General features: G+C 34.9%; 3 protein-coding genes across 6 annotated transcripts; 2 read left to right on the top strand and 1 right to left on the bottom strand.

Annotated features, from left to right (window-relative positions):
• Positions 1-1686: 1686 nt before the first annotated feature.
• Positions 1687-5016, top strand: LOC132274883 (uncharacterized). The gene is made up of 3 exons (XM_059776233.1): positions 1687-2041; positions 2174-2263; positions 4800-5016. Exons 1-3 carry the CDS (start codon positions 1832-1834, stop codon positions 4992-4994), a joined length of 495 nt encoding a protein of 164 aa, XP_059632216.1. The 5' UTR covers positions 1687-1831; the 3' UTR covers positions 4995-5016.
• Positions 5017-5551: 535 nt separating this feature from the next.
• Positions 5552-8674, top strand: LOC132273077 (uncharacterized). Its single transcript, XM_059774110.1, has 4 exons — positions 5552-5623; positions 5830-7316; positions 7877-8264; positions 8342-8674. Exons 1-4 carry the CDS (start codon positions 5552-5554, stop codon positions 8672-8674), a joined length of 2280 nt encoding a protein of 759 aa, XP_059630093.1.
• Positions 8675-9943: 1269 nt separating this feature from the next.
• Positions 9944-17594, bottom strand: LOC132274882 (uncharacterized). 4 transcript variants are annotated; one of them, XR_009470536.1, is made up of 9 exons: positions 17373-17594; positions 14129-15063; positions 12671-13580; positions 12464-12550; positions 11765-11853; positions 10989-11082; positions 10772-10870; positions 10529-10681; positions 9944-10030 (listed from the first exon to the last, which is right to left on the bottom strand). XR_009470536.1 is itself a non-coding variant. In XM_059776230.1 (8 exons), exons 1-8 carry the CDS (start codon positions 17409-17411, stop codon positions 10619-10621), a joined length of 2316 nt encoding a protein of 771 aa, XP_059632213.1. In that variant the 5' UTR covers positions 17412-17594; the 3' UTR covers positions 10368-10618. The 4 variants fall into 4 exon arrangements, 3 of the variants coding, with proteins under 3 accessions (XP_059632213.1, XP_059632214.1, XP_059632215.1); XM_059776230.1 differs by lacking the exon at positions 9944-10030 and having other exon boundaries at positions 10368-10681; XM_059776231.1 differs by lacking the exon at positions 9944-10030 and having other exon boundaries at positions 10368-10681; positions 12464-12520.
• Between the last annotated feature and the right edge of the window lie 1721 nt (positions 17595-19315).

The raw sequence follows: 19315 nt of genomic DNA, 5'->3' as shown, positions 1-19315 counted from the left end.
TCCATTAGGAAGCAACTTGAGAATGTGCCATTTATTACTACTATCAACAATTTTGACCCTTGTAGTATGGCATGCATGTAAATGCAGTTTGAACAGATTGACAAAGTCCTTTATTCCTAAGGGGTATCTTTTAAAAAAAAAAAAAAATTATAGTAATAAAATTTGTCATCTTATCTCAAAAATTGCTTGAGGTTAATATCTTTACATATTTGCTATGTTATTTTTATCCGGTATACTCTAGATTTGTGAATGAACTTTTAATTTTGCAGCAATAGAATAAACTAATAGTTTCTGCTTGTTTCTGTTTTTATCCAATTACACTCTGAATATTACAGGTTGTTGAGAGCCGCGTTCAACTGATTAGCAAACTTGGGGAGTTGGATATATCTGGGAAATCTGAATTGGCTTCTCTTATTGAATCTCTCACAGTATCCAGCCTACCACTCCTACTATAACATGTCATTCATTCTCTTGCATGTACATCTTAAATTTTGTGCACATTGGAGTTGGGCATATCTAGCATCTTAATCTTCTTAAAGGACTAAAATTTAACAAATATTAATCTAAAACTCAAGCATTTGGTCCCAAGAAAGGAGGGATAGCAGTTTTTTGTAGCTTACAAATTAAAAATCTTGTGCAACAGAAACTACTCTATGCACTCAGTATGGAAAGTGTAAGATATTCCTTAAATACAATCTCAAAGATTTCCTTTCTATTTAGTTGAATTGATTGGAACATTATATTTCTTTCCAGTAAGTGGCTTACTTTTATTAGACCCATTACTTATTAGTTGCATTTTTTCCACACTGCGAAGATGACAAATCCAACTTCATAAATTGTTGTGTCATTAAACTCTGATCTGTTTTATGGAGTTCTGATTACGAAATGTTAATTTTGTTCTGTATAAGTCACAACCCCCCCCCCCCCCCCCCCCAACTCATACACACACAAATTTTGGCTTTTAGTTTTTTATCTTCTTGGTGTTGTGTTCAAATTTTGAACGAATTTCCCTTTTCCATGTTTTGTACATTGGTTGCTATCTTTCGTCGTTTTATGTTTTCTATTCTTTTCTTCTTCCTTTTTTCTTTTCTTTCCCTTTTCTATTTTATACACGAAATAAAAAATAATTGAAGGGAAATGAATAAAGTGATGCATGCAAAAGCCAGGTAACTTTTTACAAGGCAAATTGACTTATTTGACATTTTCCCTTTTTGGAATGAAAATGGTGAACTGTAGTCAAAATTGGCTTCTAGAAAGGATCTGAGGATTGAGTTGAAGGATTGAATGGAAAACCAACCATGAGGTGATGCTCCTGCATTGGAACTGTGATACTGTATTGTGCTTCTTATCTTGTAAGAAGTAAGGCTAACAGTAACACCACTGGACCACAATCCTGTTCTCACAAAGTTTGTCCTCTCAAGAAGCTATTATTCCAGCAATAGAATTAATTGTAGTATAAAAGAAAAATTATCTAAAAAGGAGAAAGCTCTAGAAAATAATTGAGTTGCCAATTCGAAATTTTATTAAATATATAGTAAAGCTATCATACAGTAGTTCTTACTTGTAATAATTGGTTGTTTCTCTCTGTAAATAACTCATCTTCTTGATTCCTCAAAAAAAATCTTCTTACCTAATATTTATAATTTTTTTTAATGTTGCATGCGTGGTTACTATGGCCTGAAGCAATTGTGAGAAATTCCATTCTCAAAATCTATCGATTTAGTGTTCCAAAAGATGAGATGGTATGGTTAGTTAGCAACAACTCACATTTGTACACTCTTATAGTTAAACAACCTACATTGATTGTCAATTATATAATGGCCATGGTTCCATGTGTAATTTCTTCTACGTATCATTTGATTGCTCTCCACTGTTTATCATATTATTTATCTTAACAAAGGACCAGATATTTTGGGAAGACTTCACATGTTTGGACATTTCTCAGTGCATGCTAAACAAAACTATTGTACATGTGGCTGCCAAATACCTAGAATCAGACATATCCGGATGTCTTGGACTATTTCTTGCCCTAGGGACCAAGGTAGATCTTTTTTTTTTTCCGGCCTGTATTTACTTCATTAGGTTATTGAATAATTATCTTAACAGAAGATATATTTTAGTTTCTTGAACTTGGCAGCAAAAAGTTTTTTAATATCTTCAGTTTAATAATCAGGCAAGCATATGGTGTGGAAAGCATTTGAAGATGACACTTATGTCAACCGATGAATCTCAGGAAGAAGAACATTGTAACCTCTTTTTTCAGGTGAATGATATTTGACAGAAATTGAGTTCTAATTTTAAAAGATCGATTTTACAATTTGTATGATTTCTTCTTCCTCCTTTTTTTAGTATTAGGTTGTAGGAAGAAATGCCAACTTCTTGTAGTTAAAAGTAGCACTTTCTCCTCTCAACTAGTTATCTGAGAACAAATCTTTTCACAGAAATATGCAAAGAGGAGTGCCAACTTCATTTTGCATTATCCTTTTTTCTTTTTCAAATCAAGTAGTTTTTATGTCAACTTGCTTCATGTAGGAAGAAGCTAGTGCTGGACCCAAAATTCCCCTTGATATATTTCATTCTTGAGAAATTGGACGAGATGGTGCTGGTCATAGTTATTCATCGATTATTAAGCTGGCTTATCTAAATTTGAAGTGTGTTATTATCCATTAAAATCTGTAGAGTTCTTTATTTAAATCAATATTGCACTATCATTTTTCTCAGAGTCATATATGTCTGACTGAATATATATTGGATGATTGAATCTAGAAGTATGATTATATCAAGGCATATGCACACCATGATATCATTTGCAAATGGTGCTACTTGTTTAAATAACTTACTGTGTTATAAATCATATTAAACTATGGCATATAAAAATACTAATACTAGAAAATAAACGCACTTCAATACTAACTCCTATTCTGCAAAATGTTGAATAATGTATTAGAATCTGTTCATGCAACTGCTTCTCAGTCCAATCTCCTTGAACTCATAAAATACTTAAATTTGGATTTTCCTAGCCATGCTTTCCTGGATTCATCGTTGGGAAAAAATATCATTTGTCTGTTGACAGAACTTAAAAGAAGCAAAGTGTTTATAAGAAATCAGAGGAGATGATACTCAGTTTTCCATACTTTTGTATCCTCTTTAAGTTCTTAGATACTTAATTTTTCTATTTAAATTATTTTTACCTAATGCACATTAAAAAAATGGCATTATGTTTTGCATTGGCATTTTTTGTTTTGAGTTTGTATTTAATTTCTTATATTGCTGAGAACAAATATATAGCTGTGGTGTAACTTTTCTATACATACATCTAAATTTTGCCAAGGTTTTTTTTATATACAGTAGATATATAAGTTTGGACATGAACGGGGAAATGACATTTGTATTCTTTTGTATTATTGAATTGTTTGGAACAAACGTAGTCAGCATCTCGGACCATATGTGATGAGACTTGTGACTTTCCTATAAATGTAAAATTACACCAAGCTCTAAGCCCATATTTATGCATGGTAATTTAAGATGAAATCATAAAAGAATAACAAGGAAACATTTTCTGGTGCATGGTGTGTGCCAATGCCATAGGGTTATTGGATTTTCCTTTAAAGAAAACGTAACAATAAAATTAGAATTGTGGAGAAATGCAATAGAATCAAAATGTTTAAAAATTAATAGGACTAAAACTGAATATATGGAATGTAAACTTAATGAAGATTCAAATATTGATAATAAAATGGTCACACTTCAAAACCAAAGGATTATCTATAATAACCAGAGAGCGAGATAGATGGCGATATTATCAGTAGAATTGCATCAGGTTGGACAAAATAGAGACAGGTTTGTGGTGTGTTAAGTGATAAAAGAATAACAAATAAGTAAAAAAAGGGCAAATCCAGTGCAAGAGGCTCCCGCCACTGCGAGGGTCTGGGGAAGGTCAGATGTACACAGTCTTACCTCCGCAATGAGGAGAGTTTGTTTCCTTCTTTTGATCCCGTGACCTCCAAGTCACAATGCAGCAACCTTCTTGTTGTGCCAAGGCTTGCCCTCAAAAGAATAACAAAAAGTTAAAAGGAAAATTTTGTAGAACAATTATTAGACCTATTATTATATATGGAGCAGAGCTTTGGACTAATAAAAAATAAATTTAAAAATAAAAAGCTCATGTAGTTGAAATGAGAATGTAAAGATGGAGGTAGAAGTGACTAGAAGAGATAAGGTCATTAATCAAAGTGAGAAAAATTAGGAGTGATGTATGTTGTTGATAAAATAAAATAAAGTAGATTTAGGTGGTATGGACATATACAACGAAGACCCATAAATGCAGCAATAACAAGAGGAAGACTAATTTGTATAGAGGGTAAGGAGAGAGGAGATGCATCGAGGAAGAAAGATATGTTTTTAACATAATGAATAATGGTAGGTGATTAATTCAAGAAACACGGATGAAGTGTATGTAACCTACCATCATTCATTATAACTGAATATAACCTACCATCATTCATTATAACTTCATCTGTGTTTCTTCGAATTAATCACCTACCATCATTCATTATGTTAAAAACATCTCTTTCTTCCTCGATGCATCTCCTCTTTCATAGATGAGATCTTATGTAACTTCTTTTGTTGTATAAATATTCGTGATTTTATTTATTTTCTTGCAAGTGGTAATCTGGTCGTGTTTTCTTTGATTTCTGAAAATTTACAAGGTCTGGCATTAGTTTATCTGCATTGACATGTTTTTAATGCATTTAGGCCAATCCAGTTCTATTTGACAGCTTTGAACTTTTCTTTTTCAGTTGCTTTTGGATTTGTTGAGCTACTCTGCTGCTAGTTTTTCGGCTCTAGCAAGATATCCTCTTCAAGTTGACAAGGAGTTGATGGTTATTGTTGAGAACTTCACTATCGAACAGTTAAATCTGACTAAGGATTCAATATTGGTGATTAAGGTATTAAATATTTGCATTTATTATTTCTGTGCCCGTTCATGGTAGAGAAAATTTTGTTTAAGAGAGTTGCCACTAACATGTTATCAAGCAAATTAAATCAATCTCATATGACATAAATTGCATGTGAAGTACAAAATATATTTAACTCCTTAGGGAAATTGGTAGAAACAAGGAAACACTTAATTTTCTCTTTATCTTTTAGATGCAAAATTAGTGTTCAAAATGTTGTTAAACGGTTTCAGCCTTTTTCCATATATTATAATTTTGCAGTCACACGAGTTGGCTCTTTGAGAACTATGCACTTTGAGTAAGGAAAAGAACCTTTTAGCACTGGGTGAAACTGAACTCATAGGCTCAGCTTCATAACGACCTCATCAACTTTTTGGATGAACCATTCTAATACCTCAGTATAAGGCTCAGTTTCTTAATGACCTCAGCTTGAGGAACCAAGCTTCACATAGTTATGTTGGTGAAACTAAGGATATGTATTAGTCTTTAGTAGTATGTCTCTGGTTCCCCTTCATTTCACCTATTGTAATTATGACAAAAAGGCAGTATTTCCTTCAATGTAGACTTGGATTCCTGTAAGTTACTTAGTGTACATGTACTTCCCCATCAGTATCGTTCAATTTGAACAATATTCTTTGTCAAATCAAACTCGATCTCAAACCTGGGTTCTTCTATACTGGCTGGTTGAACTGAACATGTTGCACCAAATTCAGTTAGAACTTCAGTTGACCTTAAGCATGATCTTAATTTGAAACACCAATCTTATTATTTTCCAGAATTCAGAACTTAATCTGCCAGCATAATTTATTGTCAATCCGAAAAACTAGTTAGTATCACTTGCTAAGTGTTGTCCTTTATCATAACCAAACAGAGAATTCGTGCTTTTGGTTTGGAAATACTGAAGATAGCACTGGGAGTCCTTGATGCTGTGATCCGACTTTGCAAGGTGTATTCTGATGATGTAAATTGGGATTTCTTCAATTCAAGAATTGATAAAGCTAAAAACATCATAGATTTTGAAGGGGCCGATAATGCAAATCATTTTATCAATATAGCAACTCGGTGCATAGAAATTTTGTGTGAATTGGGTATCCTTGCAGCTAAAGATGGTGGGAGTCTTGTGGCTATACTTAATTTGTCATGGAGAGTTGTGGTTACCTTGCTTCAGCTTGGCAATGGCGCTTTAGCAGTAAAGGTGGATGTGGCTGACATTGTTCTCACTCTAATTTCACTGGCAAATGAATCTTTAAGATGTGCAGCTGAGAATTGGTCTTCTGTGCTGAAGGAAGCGGTTTCTGTGGCAGATGCTAAAAGGATATTCCTACCAATAAAATTTTACCTGATTAATGCAGTAAGAATATCCTCCCAATACCCATGCCAAGCCTTTTCAATATACAGGGATATAACACTATGTGTCCTGATGATCTCAACTTTCAGAATCTCACTGAGTAAAGGGGAACTCCTGAAATCTGCTAGTGAATTGTTGGGAGAACTTCTGGAGCCAACAGCGTTCCATTTACTGAATTCTTTATTAAATTCCTTTCAAGTGAAACAGGAACACAAGTTCCAAATTCTGGACTGGTTGTTCATTGATGAAAGTGATTTAATGATTATCCCTGGAGGTCGGAATAGTAACTATAGGACTTCTTCAATCGATAAAATGTTTTCTTTAAATTGTGATGCTATGCATGGAGCAAGAATATTATTGCTTGGTCGGGTTGCTTTATTTCTTAGATTTCTGAAAAGTGCTGCTGATCTTGAAGAAGATGTAATACTAGGGATCACTAGAAAGCTTGGATGGCTTTTTAAAGTTTTAATTGATGAGGAGGTGTATTCTTCCGTCCTTGCTTTGCAAGTTCCTATATTATATGGTTCTAGTGAAACCCCGGAATTAGCTTATGAGCCTATGTTTTCTAACATTCTGCACGCACTGAAAACATTCATGACTGTAGTCTATTCCAGTCCAGCTTGGGGTGAAATGGAATCCTTCCTGCTCGAAAACTTATTGCATCCTCACTTCCTTTGCTGGGAGATTGTTATGGAACTTTGGTGTTTTGTGGTGCGTCATGCTGAAATAGACATGGTGACTGACATTATTGATAAACTTTGCTTATTGTTGAGATTTGTGGCTTCTTCAAATTCGGTTCTTGTTCCTGGTAGTGCTCTACGCGAAATTGCAAGATCAATTTGCATGATTCTTACATGTTGTCCACAACATACGGTAGATCAAGCTTACAGTTCCATTGTTGGCAGTAGCGGATCTAAGTTGTCATCAATTATGTTTGTAGCCTTGCTTATGGAAGGATTCCAGCTAAATTTGCTTTCGGATAAGATGAGAAGTGTTGTCGAACAAGAATTGTAACTGAATATTTTGAGTTCGTGGAGAGCTTCAATGATGAACCATTGAGAGTGTGCGAATCTGATGCGTTTGCTGCACCGGTCTTTGCTATGTCTGCTGTTTCTCAGTCTCTGTAAGTAGTCAGTTTCTTACTATGATATGTGAGCTTCTATATTGAAAATGAATATTTGACTTCTTGATGCCTATGTGACTAAATGACACTGCTTAAGAATAATCTCAAATAATTCACCTACTTGATTTTACAATGTCAATCAATAATTTACATTAATTTGCAGAAAATAAGTGAACAATAAATGATTTTGCCTTTATGCAATGTTGGTCCCTATGTGGAGTGCTAGGAGGGAAAGACTGGAGAAACTTTAACTTTTAGCATTATTTTTGTAAAAAAAATAGTTGCTCTAATATTGAAACCCTTGTCCTCATGCTTGTCAGTCTGGGTTTTTAAAATTACAAAGACTGGTGCACCAAACGCATTCTTTATATATGTGCATTCTTTATACATATGCATACTAATTTTGTTGCAAAAAATCTGATTGAAGCCTTTCCATATGTTTTGTAGCCAGGTCAGCATAACTGATATTGACATGAAGACCCTAAAGTTTCTAGTTTCTGTTATTCACAACTACAGAAATTCTACCAGTGAAGTGTTGGGAGAACTTCTGGAGCCGACAGCGTTCCGTTTACTGAATTCTAGAGTCAGGAAGAAACGAAAGTTTGCTGACTTTGATAACCCTGCAGATTTTGATGATGTGAATGCAGAACCTGCTGTGGTTCCAAATGTTTTTGTTCATCCCATTGTCCCGGTGGTTAACCCTGAAGATCCAGATAACCCTCAAGTTCCAGATGACAACCCGGCAATTCCAAACGACAACCCTGCAATTCCAAATGTAATTCCAGATGGCCCCCCGGAAGACCCAAATTTTGGTCCATGGGGTCCAATTCTAGAGGTATATATATAAATTTCTTCTTTTTTTTCTTTTTCTTTTTCTTTCTTTCTTTTTCCATTAATGTTATTTTAATACAGATTCAGGACCCCACATGGGCAAAAATTAGGAATTTCTGCTGTGCCATCGATAATGGATTACTTAGGAGGCATGAACAAGAAGAAATTTTAAGAAATTTGGCTGCCGGAGAAGAAGGCCAAGTGCAAGCGCTTAACGAGGAAATTCAGAGACTAAATGGTATCATAGAAATGCTGAAAATGACCGCGATTGGTTTACTAGAAGCCTTGGACACGTCAAATGTCATCAAATTACTATCTCCAGCCGATGTCACAGGGATAATCAATCTGCTCAAGTGGCTGCCTGGAGCTGCGGTTCACCATCTGTGGACTGTCGATATGAAATTTCGTTTGTAATGGGTGACAGTGCAGTCAACAGGAATCAGATGTTCATGTATCCCATGGGCGGCGTATACGGCGTCAATATTCCTCAGTGGAATCAAGTTTTGAGGATACGGATACGACGTGTAGATGGTAACGTAAACCAGCGAATTTTCAACATTGGGCAAGAAGAAGAAGAAGAAGAAGAATGATTTTGTGAGACCCCTGCATCACCCATTCCATGATGGAATGTGCTTATACCAAATCACAAACTTGTTTTTGAGTTCATGTCTAAGAACATTATTTTTTTAAAATGTTTGACTTGCTGAAGAAAAAAAAATTTTGTTTTTGAATAGTCTATATTGTCCAAGCACGGCCCCAAAAAAAACACACATTCCATTCCTGGATAGGGTGAGGGAAGTTAATGGCCGGTGATTGAAAGGTGAAGAACGGGTTTCTGTGGGATGGTTCTAAAAATGAGCTCGGCAGATTCCATTCCTTTGTAATTTCTTCTGCACATTTTTGGATTGAAAAAAAGCCTCGATCTTAATGCATTGATGGCTACAAGCATTGAGAGTCTACCATGCATCGATTCTTAAAGATTATTCGTTTTGTTAATTCATTCATGTCCAAGACCACTTTCGATCTCAATCTTTGTTCGTTTGATTTGATTTGGATTCAGACATTTCACCAAATGTAAGAAAACTAATTCTTCCTCTCTTCTTTTTTCTTTTTTTCCTCTCAAATGAACTTGGGAAAAAAATATTTCTCCGGAATCATTGAATATAAGGAAAATGACAAATTCTCCCATCCTATCATATTTTGATCATTCTATTTGATGCTCCTGCAAGTCTAATTGGGTCTTGGCCTTTGTTGGACCAGGAAGTGAGGACCAGGGGCATAGTGGGAATTGGTCAGCTTCTGCTTAGATGGTGGCATCATCTATTGTAGTTACGAACCAACCATATTTGACCCAGTTTGAGTTAGGATCAGTCCAAGTCAACCCATAGGCTAATGTCTCGTACTCACTCCCCAAGGTTCAGCATATGCAAATGCCCATACTACACCTGTAAAAGCCTTTGGAACAATCCAATTCCTAGTTCATAAAATGCCCAGATAACTTTTTACCTCTATAGTCTAATTCCAAGCTCATCAAATGTCCAGATAACTTTCTACGTCAGTAGTCCATTAATTCTTTTCCACCAATTTACATTTTCCATCACTGATGCAACTTCCAGTTGGCAAGGTGAATGAAAAGAAGAGAAGTCCACACCACTGCTCATTTAAGTGGTAGAAACAATGAAGAAAAAAAAAAAAAAAAGGGATTTTCACAAGTGAAAGACATAACAGGGAGTGAGAAATCGTGTTCTTCTGCACCACCACCTTCATCGCCTACACAACGCGAATAAAAGTAAAAAATGATGCAAGGGAAGGGGGAGGGGTTAGAATGTGTTTAATGCTAACGGATAAAAATGCATATGCTTTGCTGGTGTTATGTATAACATTTTAACACACTAAATAAAAGAACTGAATGACTACAATGGGTTCCTTGGATCAACGGCTGTGAATACAAGAACCTGGCTGATTTTGACATGTGAGGTTTTAAGCGGGACTTCTTGCCTTTTAAGGGCAATGAAACAACCCATAAATGTCATGCATAAAGCTTGGTTGTATGTCAAGCACATATCATATCTTGACCTCTATAAGTCATTTGCAAAAGCATATCCCAGACAAAACAACTTTCAGGGCAATAACATATATACACTAAAGATTATTTTTCCCTCTCCTCAGAGATCATACAGACAAAAATCAAACTAGTCACTCCATCAGTATACACAGATCTGAAATTACCAAAAGTTTCAAGTCAGTAAAAGTTGCATCTATGATTACCTTAGCACCTTGAATAATATAGCTTCAAGGTTTTGGTTTCAGTTGAAGCAAAAACATCATGACATGAAGCATAAGAACCCCTACTGCAAATCAAATGATGGAAGACTTGCAAACAGGGCATGATGTTCTTATTCCGAGCCATGGATCAATGCACTGTGAGGAGGGGGTTAGAAAGGTTAGATATTTGGTGGCTTCTCATAAAAAGGAAATAAATTGTAACAAGAAAAGGTTACAAGTTCCTACATCTTTGTGAAATTTATGTAAGCAAGGTAGATGGCGTATAATATCTCCAGTGGTTGGGGTTTCAAGACAAATTGCACAAGGTTCTTCGAAACCATCAGTCTGCATGACAAAGAAACAGAACAAAATCAATAGCAAGCAAGCCTGAAGATCTACTTACTGCCCTGTATCTCAGAACAGACATGCAACAAAAAGCGAGGTGTAATATTCAAGTATTTACCTGAACTGTTGTCTGTGGCAATTCATTAATCTGATCAATAGATGCACCAACATATCTGTTGTTCTCATCTAGAGCCAATAACGTTTCATAATGTCTGACCAGAAGGGAAAAAAAAAAAAAAAGTTATACAAGCTGAAAATACTAGTCTTTAAAAGTCTTAATTAAAAATAAAAAACAAATAAATAAATAAATAAATAAGAAGAAGAAAGAAAAGAAAAAGAAATTTCCTGGAAGGTTGCAACTCCATTCATCAATTGGAAAAATATAGATCAGATGACACAGCAATGACAGACAGATAAATTTATGAAACGAGTCAGGCTAGAGGATTTTTAATGTACATATTTGCAGAATCTTGTGAAAAAATATCAGCTGGTAAATCCTCAAAAACTCCAGTATAAACAGAGTAATTGGATGTGTGAAGAAAGTGAAAGAAAATTAGGTGACACTAAAATGCCCCCGAGGCTTGTGAAATAACTCATTTAAATTTTCATATGCTCATCCTGGCATTTGCTTGTGCAACTAATGTAGGACAAAATGCTCATTCATGCCAACTCCAACAAGGGAAAAAAATGGCATCTGAAAGCAGTACGTAGAAACTTTGGTACTTCTAAAATCAGAATCATAACACTCCAGTCAATTCAACACTGAGTAAAGAACAGTGCTAGAACTCGGTACTTGCCTGGCAAACACAAGCTGCATCTTTTTTCCAATATGAACAATAATTGTTTATAATGAAGAAAAATATAAATCTATTCAAATATAAAAAGTTCTCTCACTGATTGGAAACACGCTGAACTGGAAGCAAGTTATCAGCCACTCTGCTAGTAAATGCCTCTAGCGCATCCACAATATTAATACCCTGCAACTGCATCGCAAAAGAAGGCATCAGTCATCATTTAAAACCTACGTAGGCAGGCACATACATCTACCATCTGATTAAGTAATTATAATTATATATATATATATATAATAACAGACAGCCAAAGGAAAATTCAGTAACTTAGATTGATTAAAAAAAATTGACCTGGTTTTATGAAAAAAAATGCAGTAAATTTTCAAAAAAACCAGACTAACATAAAATTTAATTAAAAAATAGTGTTTGGCCATTTTTTTCTTAAAGAGCTCTATGTAACACCCCATATAATTGCAGGGAAGTTGCGCCACGCAGGCGACACGCAAGCACTAAGAAGGATGTCTACGTGGTATATGGGAAAGAGTTAGTTCTAGTCTTTCAAAGTAGTAAGTTGTGGATTGTTGGAGAGAGTTGAAAGATACCAAAATATGGGAAAGATTGTACATTCTTATAGAAACTAGAAGATTCTTACATTATTGGCCCTAGCACTTAAAAAAAAAACTGCTAAAAAAGTAAAAACTGCTCTCACCAACTGACATTCTTGTCTCTCTATGACATTCTAGTTGACAATTGTATATAATTAGAGGGTCACGATTCATGACATATGCAGAGGCACACTTACACGGTGAGATACATGACGGCTTCCACTATAAAAAGCATGCCATGAATCTTCCTGCAACTGCAATCCCAATTCTATGTGCACATTAATCTTTCATAGTAGAATAAACACAAACAAGACAATGATATAAAGCATCTCACCATAGTCCATAAGTTAAAAAAATAATAATAATAAGGAAAAAATTAAGACATAAGACAGCCAGAAAAAAACCTCTGCAAATTCTGGCACCTCATAATAAAATTGTTCTTGGAGTTCACGAGCCAACATCTCATCCGATTCTACCTGTCTTGCCCTGCCATCTGAGTCATCATTTCTACTGCAACCTATACTTCGAGAGGCAATGTTTCTTATTCCAACTGGATCTGAAATGCCCAAACGCTGATGATTCTGAATTATATTTGCGCCGAGATAAGTGATTTGAGGATCATCAAAACCTGCTCTAGAGGATTCACCGCGATTACCGGAAGTGGAGCCTGCCTTATTTCTTTCCATAAGTGAGATTGCCGCATCACAACACTCATCAAATTGGTCCAAATAAGACATAATACGCGATGCTGTTTGAGCAACAGTTGCAGTAGACCCATGCTGACAGGCTGCATCCCAGTCTTTGGGAGAATCATGACCAATTCTGTTACAAATTCCATCCTCATTATTTTTTCTCAACAAACTGTTTTCATGGGGTTGATTGGCCGAACCTGATGTAGAGCATTGGACATGATTGCTTGAAGTGGAGCTTGGTTTCTTCTTTTCCATAAGTGAGATTGCAGCATGACACTGTGCATCAAATTCATCCAACTGAGACATAATATGAGATATTGTTTCAGCTACAGGTGAGGCAGATTTATGCTGAAACAAGTCCTGATCCCAGTCTTTGGCAGAATCATTAACAGTGTTGTTACTAACTCCATCTCCATCATTTTTTCTCAACACCCTTTTCTTGTGATGTTGATGAACAAAACTATAGTCATCCTTTCTCCTGGAAAGACGCCAATCCTCGTCAGACAAGGGTAGAGTTGTTTTCTTCATACGGTTATGCATACTTCTCCATCCACCCAATCCATCAAAGCATCCGAATGCATCTCTAGTGACATCACTGATCCTGTTGGCCTTTTCATTATCCCTATAATTATGAAATATGAATATCTCATACTAAGAGGACAGATAATGTTGATGCACCAAAACATCTACCAACAATAGCACCAAAAAATTAATAATAACAACAAAAATAAGTCCATCTCACATTTTCAGACTTTCACTTAAACTATTATCCATGTAAGGATCCCAAAAGGTTTGGACAGAACTGTAGCACATAAATACAGAATAAAAGTTGGATTCTGCTAATTATTAGAGGAGGAGCATTTATTAGTGCTCTGGCTGCCAAGCATCAGAATGCCATTTCAAAATAAAACCATGGTTTAGGCATATACATAATCCATCCCAACCAGAACCCTTCATTGGTATGGGAATACAGAATAATGGCCTTTAGGGAAGTACTGAAACAGATAAAGATCAATAGATAACTCCAATTATCCTACAGAATTTAGCAGCAACTTAGCATTACAATCACAATCATGATTCCTAACTAACAAAAATGAAAAAGAAAAAAAAAAAAAAAAATCACAAACAAAAGAAATAGTTTAACCAAAGAAAGGCACACAAATGTCATACCTGGTAGACAAATGCGTAGTTTTAGTACGCGGTTCTTTTGCTAAAAAATGATGATCCATAACCCCTTTCCCTTTCACTCTATGAGGACAATTGGACGCCACAATCCAGGAATCATTATGTTCAAGATCAATACGACAATTATTTCGCTTCTCAGCTATCTGTTTGGCCTTCACTATGTCATGTGGAGATTCACATCCGCTTCTCACCGATCTTTTTCGACCTGTAACTCTATGTGAGCTAATAGAATTTATAGATGCAGACATTAACTTTCCAGCATTAGGTTGAGAATCACTGACAAAATTAATTCCTTTACCACGAGCAAAACCTGAATCACCTTTACAAGCATCCACTACTTTTTCTTCACCTTTACCTTTTCGATCACTGCCTGATGCCGTTGAAGGACATCCCATGCCATTTAAAGAAGAAAATCTATTAGTAGATATTAATACCTTCCTAGTTTCTTCCACTTGAGAATTTCTTAATGCTCCACGTGGGAAAACCTGCTCGAATTCTTGAGCATGCCTCTTCTGTTGCATCAAATCTACAACAGGACGATCCTCTTGGCAGGCAGATGACTGGGAAATACACAAAGCCTTTCCTTTCCCATTATGTTGAGAATGAAAACGATCTTTGTCATTATATCTGACGGTCTTGTGTGCCACCGTTCCGCTAAACAAATGAGCATTCTTGGAAGAAGAACTACTCAATGCAGATACTGTACATTCATTGTGGGATTTAGTTTTTTCATTTGGAGGGCTCGAGGCCAAACTTCTCCTGTGCCCATTACCAATGACCACCTTACCCCCATCCCTTAACCGGTGTCTAACCCTTTCATCAGAAGAATTAGTGTTTCCTGAATGACCAGTCACTGATGAATCAGCTTCCTTCTCGATACAATCCCTGCCATTAACATCAATCTTCGTATAATCCATATTCTGCAAATCAAAGTTCCAACAGGTCATATCCAACAAATAAAATCAGTAACAGCCGTAATAAGCAATTTTATACTTGAGATTAACAGTCAAACTACTATCAACCAAAAATAAAAAAATAAAAAAACAAGAAGAGGAAAAAGAAAGAAGAAATAAGATAATTAAAATATAAGAAAGATAAATGAAAAACATAAAGCAGAAATTATAAAATACATCTCTAATGGTAACAAGCATAATCAATTACATCCATATGCAAGGAAAATGATATTTGCACTCCAATTTTGTACTCTTGCACTCTGCTTAATTTTTTTAATAAATTAATGACAAAATTATTCTTCATAGTTGAGCACAAAATTAGTTTTGGGGATAATGGTGGAGCATGAGAATGCTTTTAAAGGACGACTTTTTTTCTTTTTCTTTTTTTTTTTTTTTAGGGAAAAGAAAGTGAAGGGGGTGCAACTGTGCAAGAGTACAAAAGGGGAGTGGAAAGAAAAATCTCTACCTCCTAACGCATGAGGAGCAACCTCCTCCTTACAGCTAATGTGGCATGAATCAGCATGAATACAATCATATCATGCCACTTGGTAGTAGTGGGACCCACCCGCAAAGTAGCTTATTTTTCTTTTTGTTTTTTATTTATTTATTTAATATTATAAAAAGGCCTGTGATCCTATAAGATTATGACACATCAACTGTAAGGAGGAGGTTGCACCACACAGGTGTGGAAGAAAGTATTGTTTGAGTGCAAATATCAGAAGATAAATTTGAGAAAAAACCAAACCAAACCAAAAGCAATCAGTAGAAGTCAAAAAGCCGTTGCCGGATTTTTAAACTTCAAAAGGTTTAGAGCATAGATGAAGCATAATCCGTGGTGACAGAAACATCATAATTTAGAGGAAATTATTGGGCCTCGCTATCATTTTCAAAAAAAAATGAGCTCTTAAACTGTTTCAGTTCTTGAAACTGAACCATTAATGGGAAAATTCTTGCAAAATATATTAGAATTCCCACCAAATTTGCTTTTGCTTCTTTTGAAAATTGAAAGCAAATACAATAAGCCAAAGATGGTTCTGCTATTAACTATATAAAAAGGAAAGTATTCAAAATCAAACAGATTTGAATAAGATTTCAAGGAAGATGCTACATCTTGATTCTTGCATTGATCAACTCACAATCCCAAGATTCTATTATTGATTTAGTTTTCCCCTAAACCCACCAATCTCTACACTACAAGAAGAACTATTATTATGTTCTTCACAGATAGTGATGTAAACATAAAAATAAAATAAATAAATCAAACACAGAACAGAAACAATAGTACAAGATTCCTTCTCCAGAATAACAAGGAGACCACAACAACCATGTAGAAATACCAAATCAAAATACTAGTACACTTAGTGCTAATGAGAAAAATGGCATTTTGATGTGCAAATTAAAAATAATAATAGTAGCTTACCAAAAATTAAAAAAAAAAAAAAAAATCAAATATTTCCATTTTAAAAAAAATAAATAAATAAGTAAAAAGATAAACTGTATCAAAAATAAAAACTAACTGATAAACAATCTATATATACATGCATGCATAGAGAAACACGGAAATAGATACAATTAATGCATGCCTAGAAAAACAGAGATAGAGATGCATGTTATAATCCCACTCTACAATATGGAATTAATTCGAATATTAAATAGAACCTCATGGTATTAAAAAAAAATTGACATTTTGATGTGCAAGTTACAAAACAAGAGTAGATTCCTATATCCAAATATTTCCATTTAAGAAAAAAATAAATAAATAAATAGAATTTCATCACAAATAAAAACAAACTGACAAACAATATATAGAATCCCAAAATTTTATATATATATATATATATATATATATATATATATATATCCATTAAAAAAAAAGATATGATAAACTTCATCACAAATAAAAACAAACTGATAAACAATCTATATACATGCACGCATAGACACAGACAGAAATAGATACAATCAATGCATGCATAGAAAAAAGAGATGCATATAATCCCGTTGTACAATATGGAATCAATTCGAATATTAAGTAGAACCTCATGTAATCAAAGCACTTTAAAAAAAAAAAAAAAAAAACTTATGTAATTAAAAGAAAATGACACATCAATCCCATAAACAACTTAATAATGCTATATGAAGTAACATAAAAATTGACCACCAAATAGACACATTTTTGGGGGAAAAAGAAACGAACTTTAAGTCCAAGATTGAACAAATAGAAAATAACAATGAGTGGAAAATCAAAAGCCAAATAAACGGTGCAAATTAATTACCCAGTTCACTTGAAGCTTCAACAGAGAACCCAAATACATCAGATACCGAGAGAGAGAGAGAGAGGGTGAGTGAGGATAGTTTGAACCCTTGATGGGTTTTCACTGTTGGTTCAAACCCCACTACGGAGGCAGTAGCAGCGTCTAAGCTCGACACGTCCGAGAGAGGAGAGAGACAAATGTTGCTGGACAGCCTCTCTCTCTCTCTCTAAAATAATCACAGTCGCGCTTTTGAAACGTGTAGTGCACTGGAATTATGGTGTACTATATAGCTTCTTTATGGGGCGGTTGGTCATAAGACTTTGTTTTTGGGTAAAAATAAAAACAATGTTTTTATTGTAAGAGTGTTTGGAAACAAAAAAAAAATTAGAAGCACTTTTGTGAAAAATGTTTTGATATGAAAATGTCGGAAACAAAAATTATAGTTTTGGGCCATGAACAATTGTCAAAACAAGAAAAAATATCTTTTTTGTGTTTTGGTTTGGGCCACTATTCACGAAGTGTTTTAAGCACTGTGTAAAATAAAATAAGGTTGCACCAAACATGTTTTTGTTGCCAAAATCGACACTATAATAACCCAAAAACAAAAACAAAACGCATGTCAAATAGAACCATAGTGTGCTGAAATTACGATGTAATTGCTTTTATACTTTAGTGGTGTGCACGCGGCTTCAAAGAGCGTGGAAAGGCTTTGAGTTGTTAAATTCGCGCGCTGATTGGTGGGCTAAAAAAGCTTCCAGTGTGCGCAACAATATTGTATGAAGTTCTAGTGGGGTTAGAGGAGAGTCGGCCCAGTGCAAAAGCCCGCCTCTTACGTCTATCGGTCCGATGACGACTCTGGATAAATTTCATTACTTGCCAAGTCTACTACGGCCAATGTCCATTCAAATTTCAAAAACTATTTTTATATTCAGACGACTATTTTCAAAAATCTAAATCACACAATCAGTAAATAGTATTTTGGTTATTCTTTTTAAATAAATAAGTATATGATCCGTTTTATCCTCATTCCGTTATAACAAATGAAATTATATTCTGCTTTCATCAAAAAGTCATTTTTTTTTTCGAGTTGTGCTAAGGATAGTTGCTATTGTAAAAGTACAATCTTTAGATTTTATGGGTCACATAGTGAAATATACCGCACTTATTTTTTTTTTTTTTCAATTTTAATAGATAGATATATACACACATTTTGAGAAAGTCCAATGGGAGAATGGTTTCAGAGAGCCAAAACTACATTTTTGGCTATTGTGGGCCTCCAATGGGCTCGCCGAATTGTGGGCCCAATGTTTGAATCATGGAATGGGTAACTAAATTTGGCGACCCAGACCGCAATTACGGCCCTGGGCATGTGTGACAGACTGACAGCTTATTATAATCCTTGTCAAAACTTGTTTAGTTAATTTATGTAGACCTGTATTTGAAATTCCTCATAATGATGATCTATGACTGACCGACAGACAGACAAAAGTATGATAATGATGATCTATAACAGACCGACAGACAGACAAAAGCATGATTTGAATTTTGAGCCGAGTCAATTCGGATGTAGTAATCAACCAACAGTGACTACCAATTTGATTATTTGCAGGTGAGCAGGGAACACATCATAGAATATTTTGGTACCTGCCATGCTTAACAAGGTACAGATCAAACCATTTCATTTGGAACACAGATTTTCATCTGCATAGCAACAATATACACTTCTTACTATTTTCATAGCAACATTACACACACAAACACAAATATTACACATACAGTCATACATGTACTATTGGGCTGTAAACCAAGAGCTTTGTTGACATAAAGAGGGGAGCAAAATGCTCATAAGCAAACTAGATTTAAATGACAAACTCATAGTTCATTCGCCTACACAACGGGCCAGTGACCTAACGGTATCTAGCCCTTACCTCTCAAAAGGAGGTTAAGGGTTCAAGCCTCAATAA

Source organism: Cornus florida, unplaced genomic scaffold (genome assembly GCF_030987335.1).
Source record: "Cornus florida cultivar Cherokee Brave unplaced genomic scaffold, ASM3098733v1 CherokeeBrave_3.0.0_Hap2_Chr09, whole genome shotgun sequence".
NCBI lineage: Eukaryota > Viridiplantae > Streptophyta > Magnoliopsida > Cornales > Cornaceae > Cornus > Cornus florida.
Note: the sequence above shows the minus strand (reverse complement) of the source record. Positions and strands in the feature narration are given on the sequence as shown.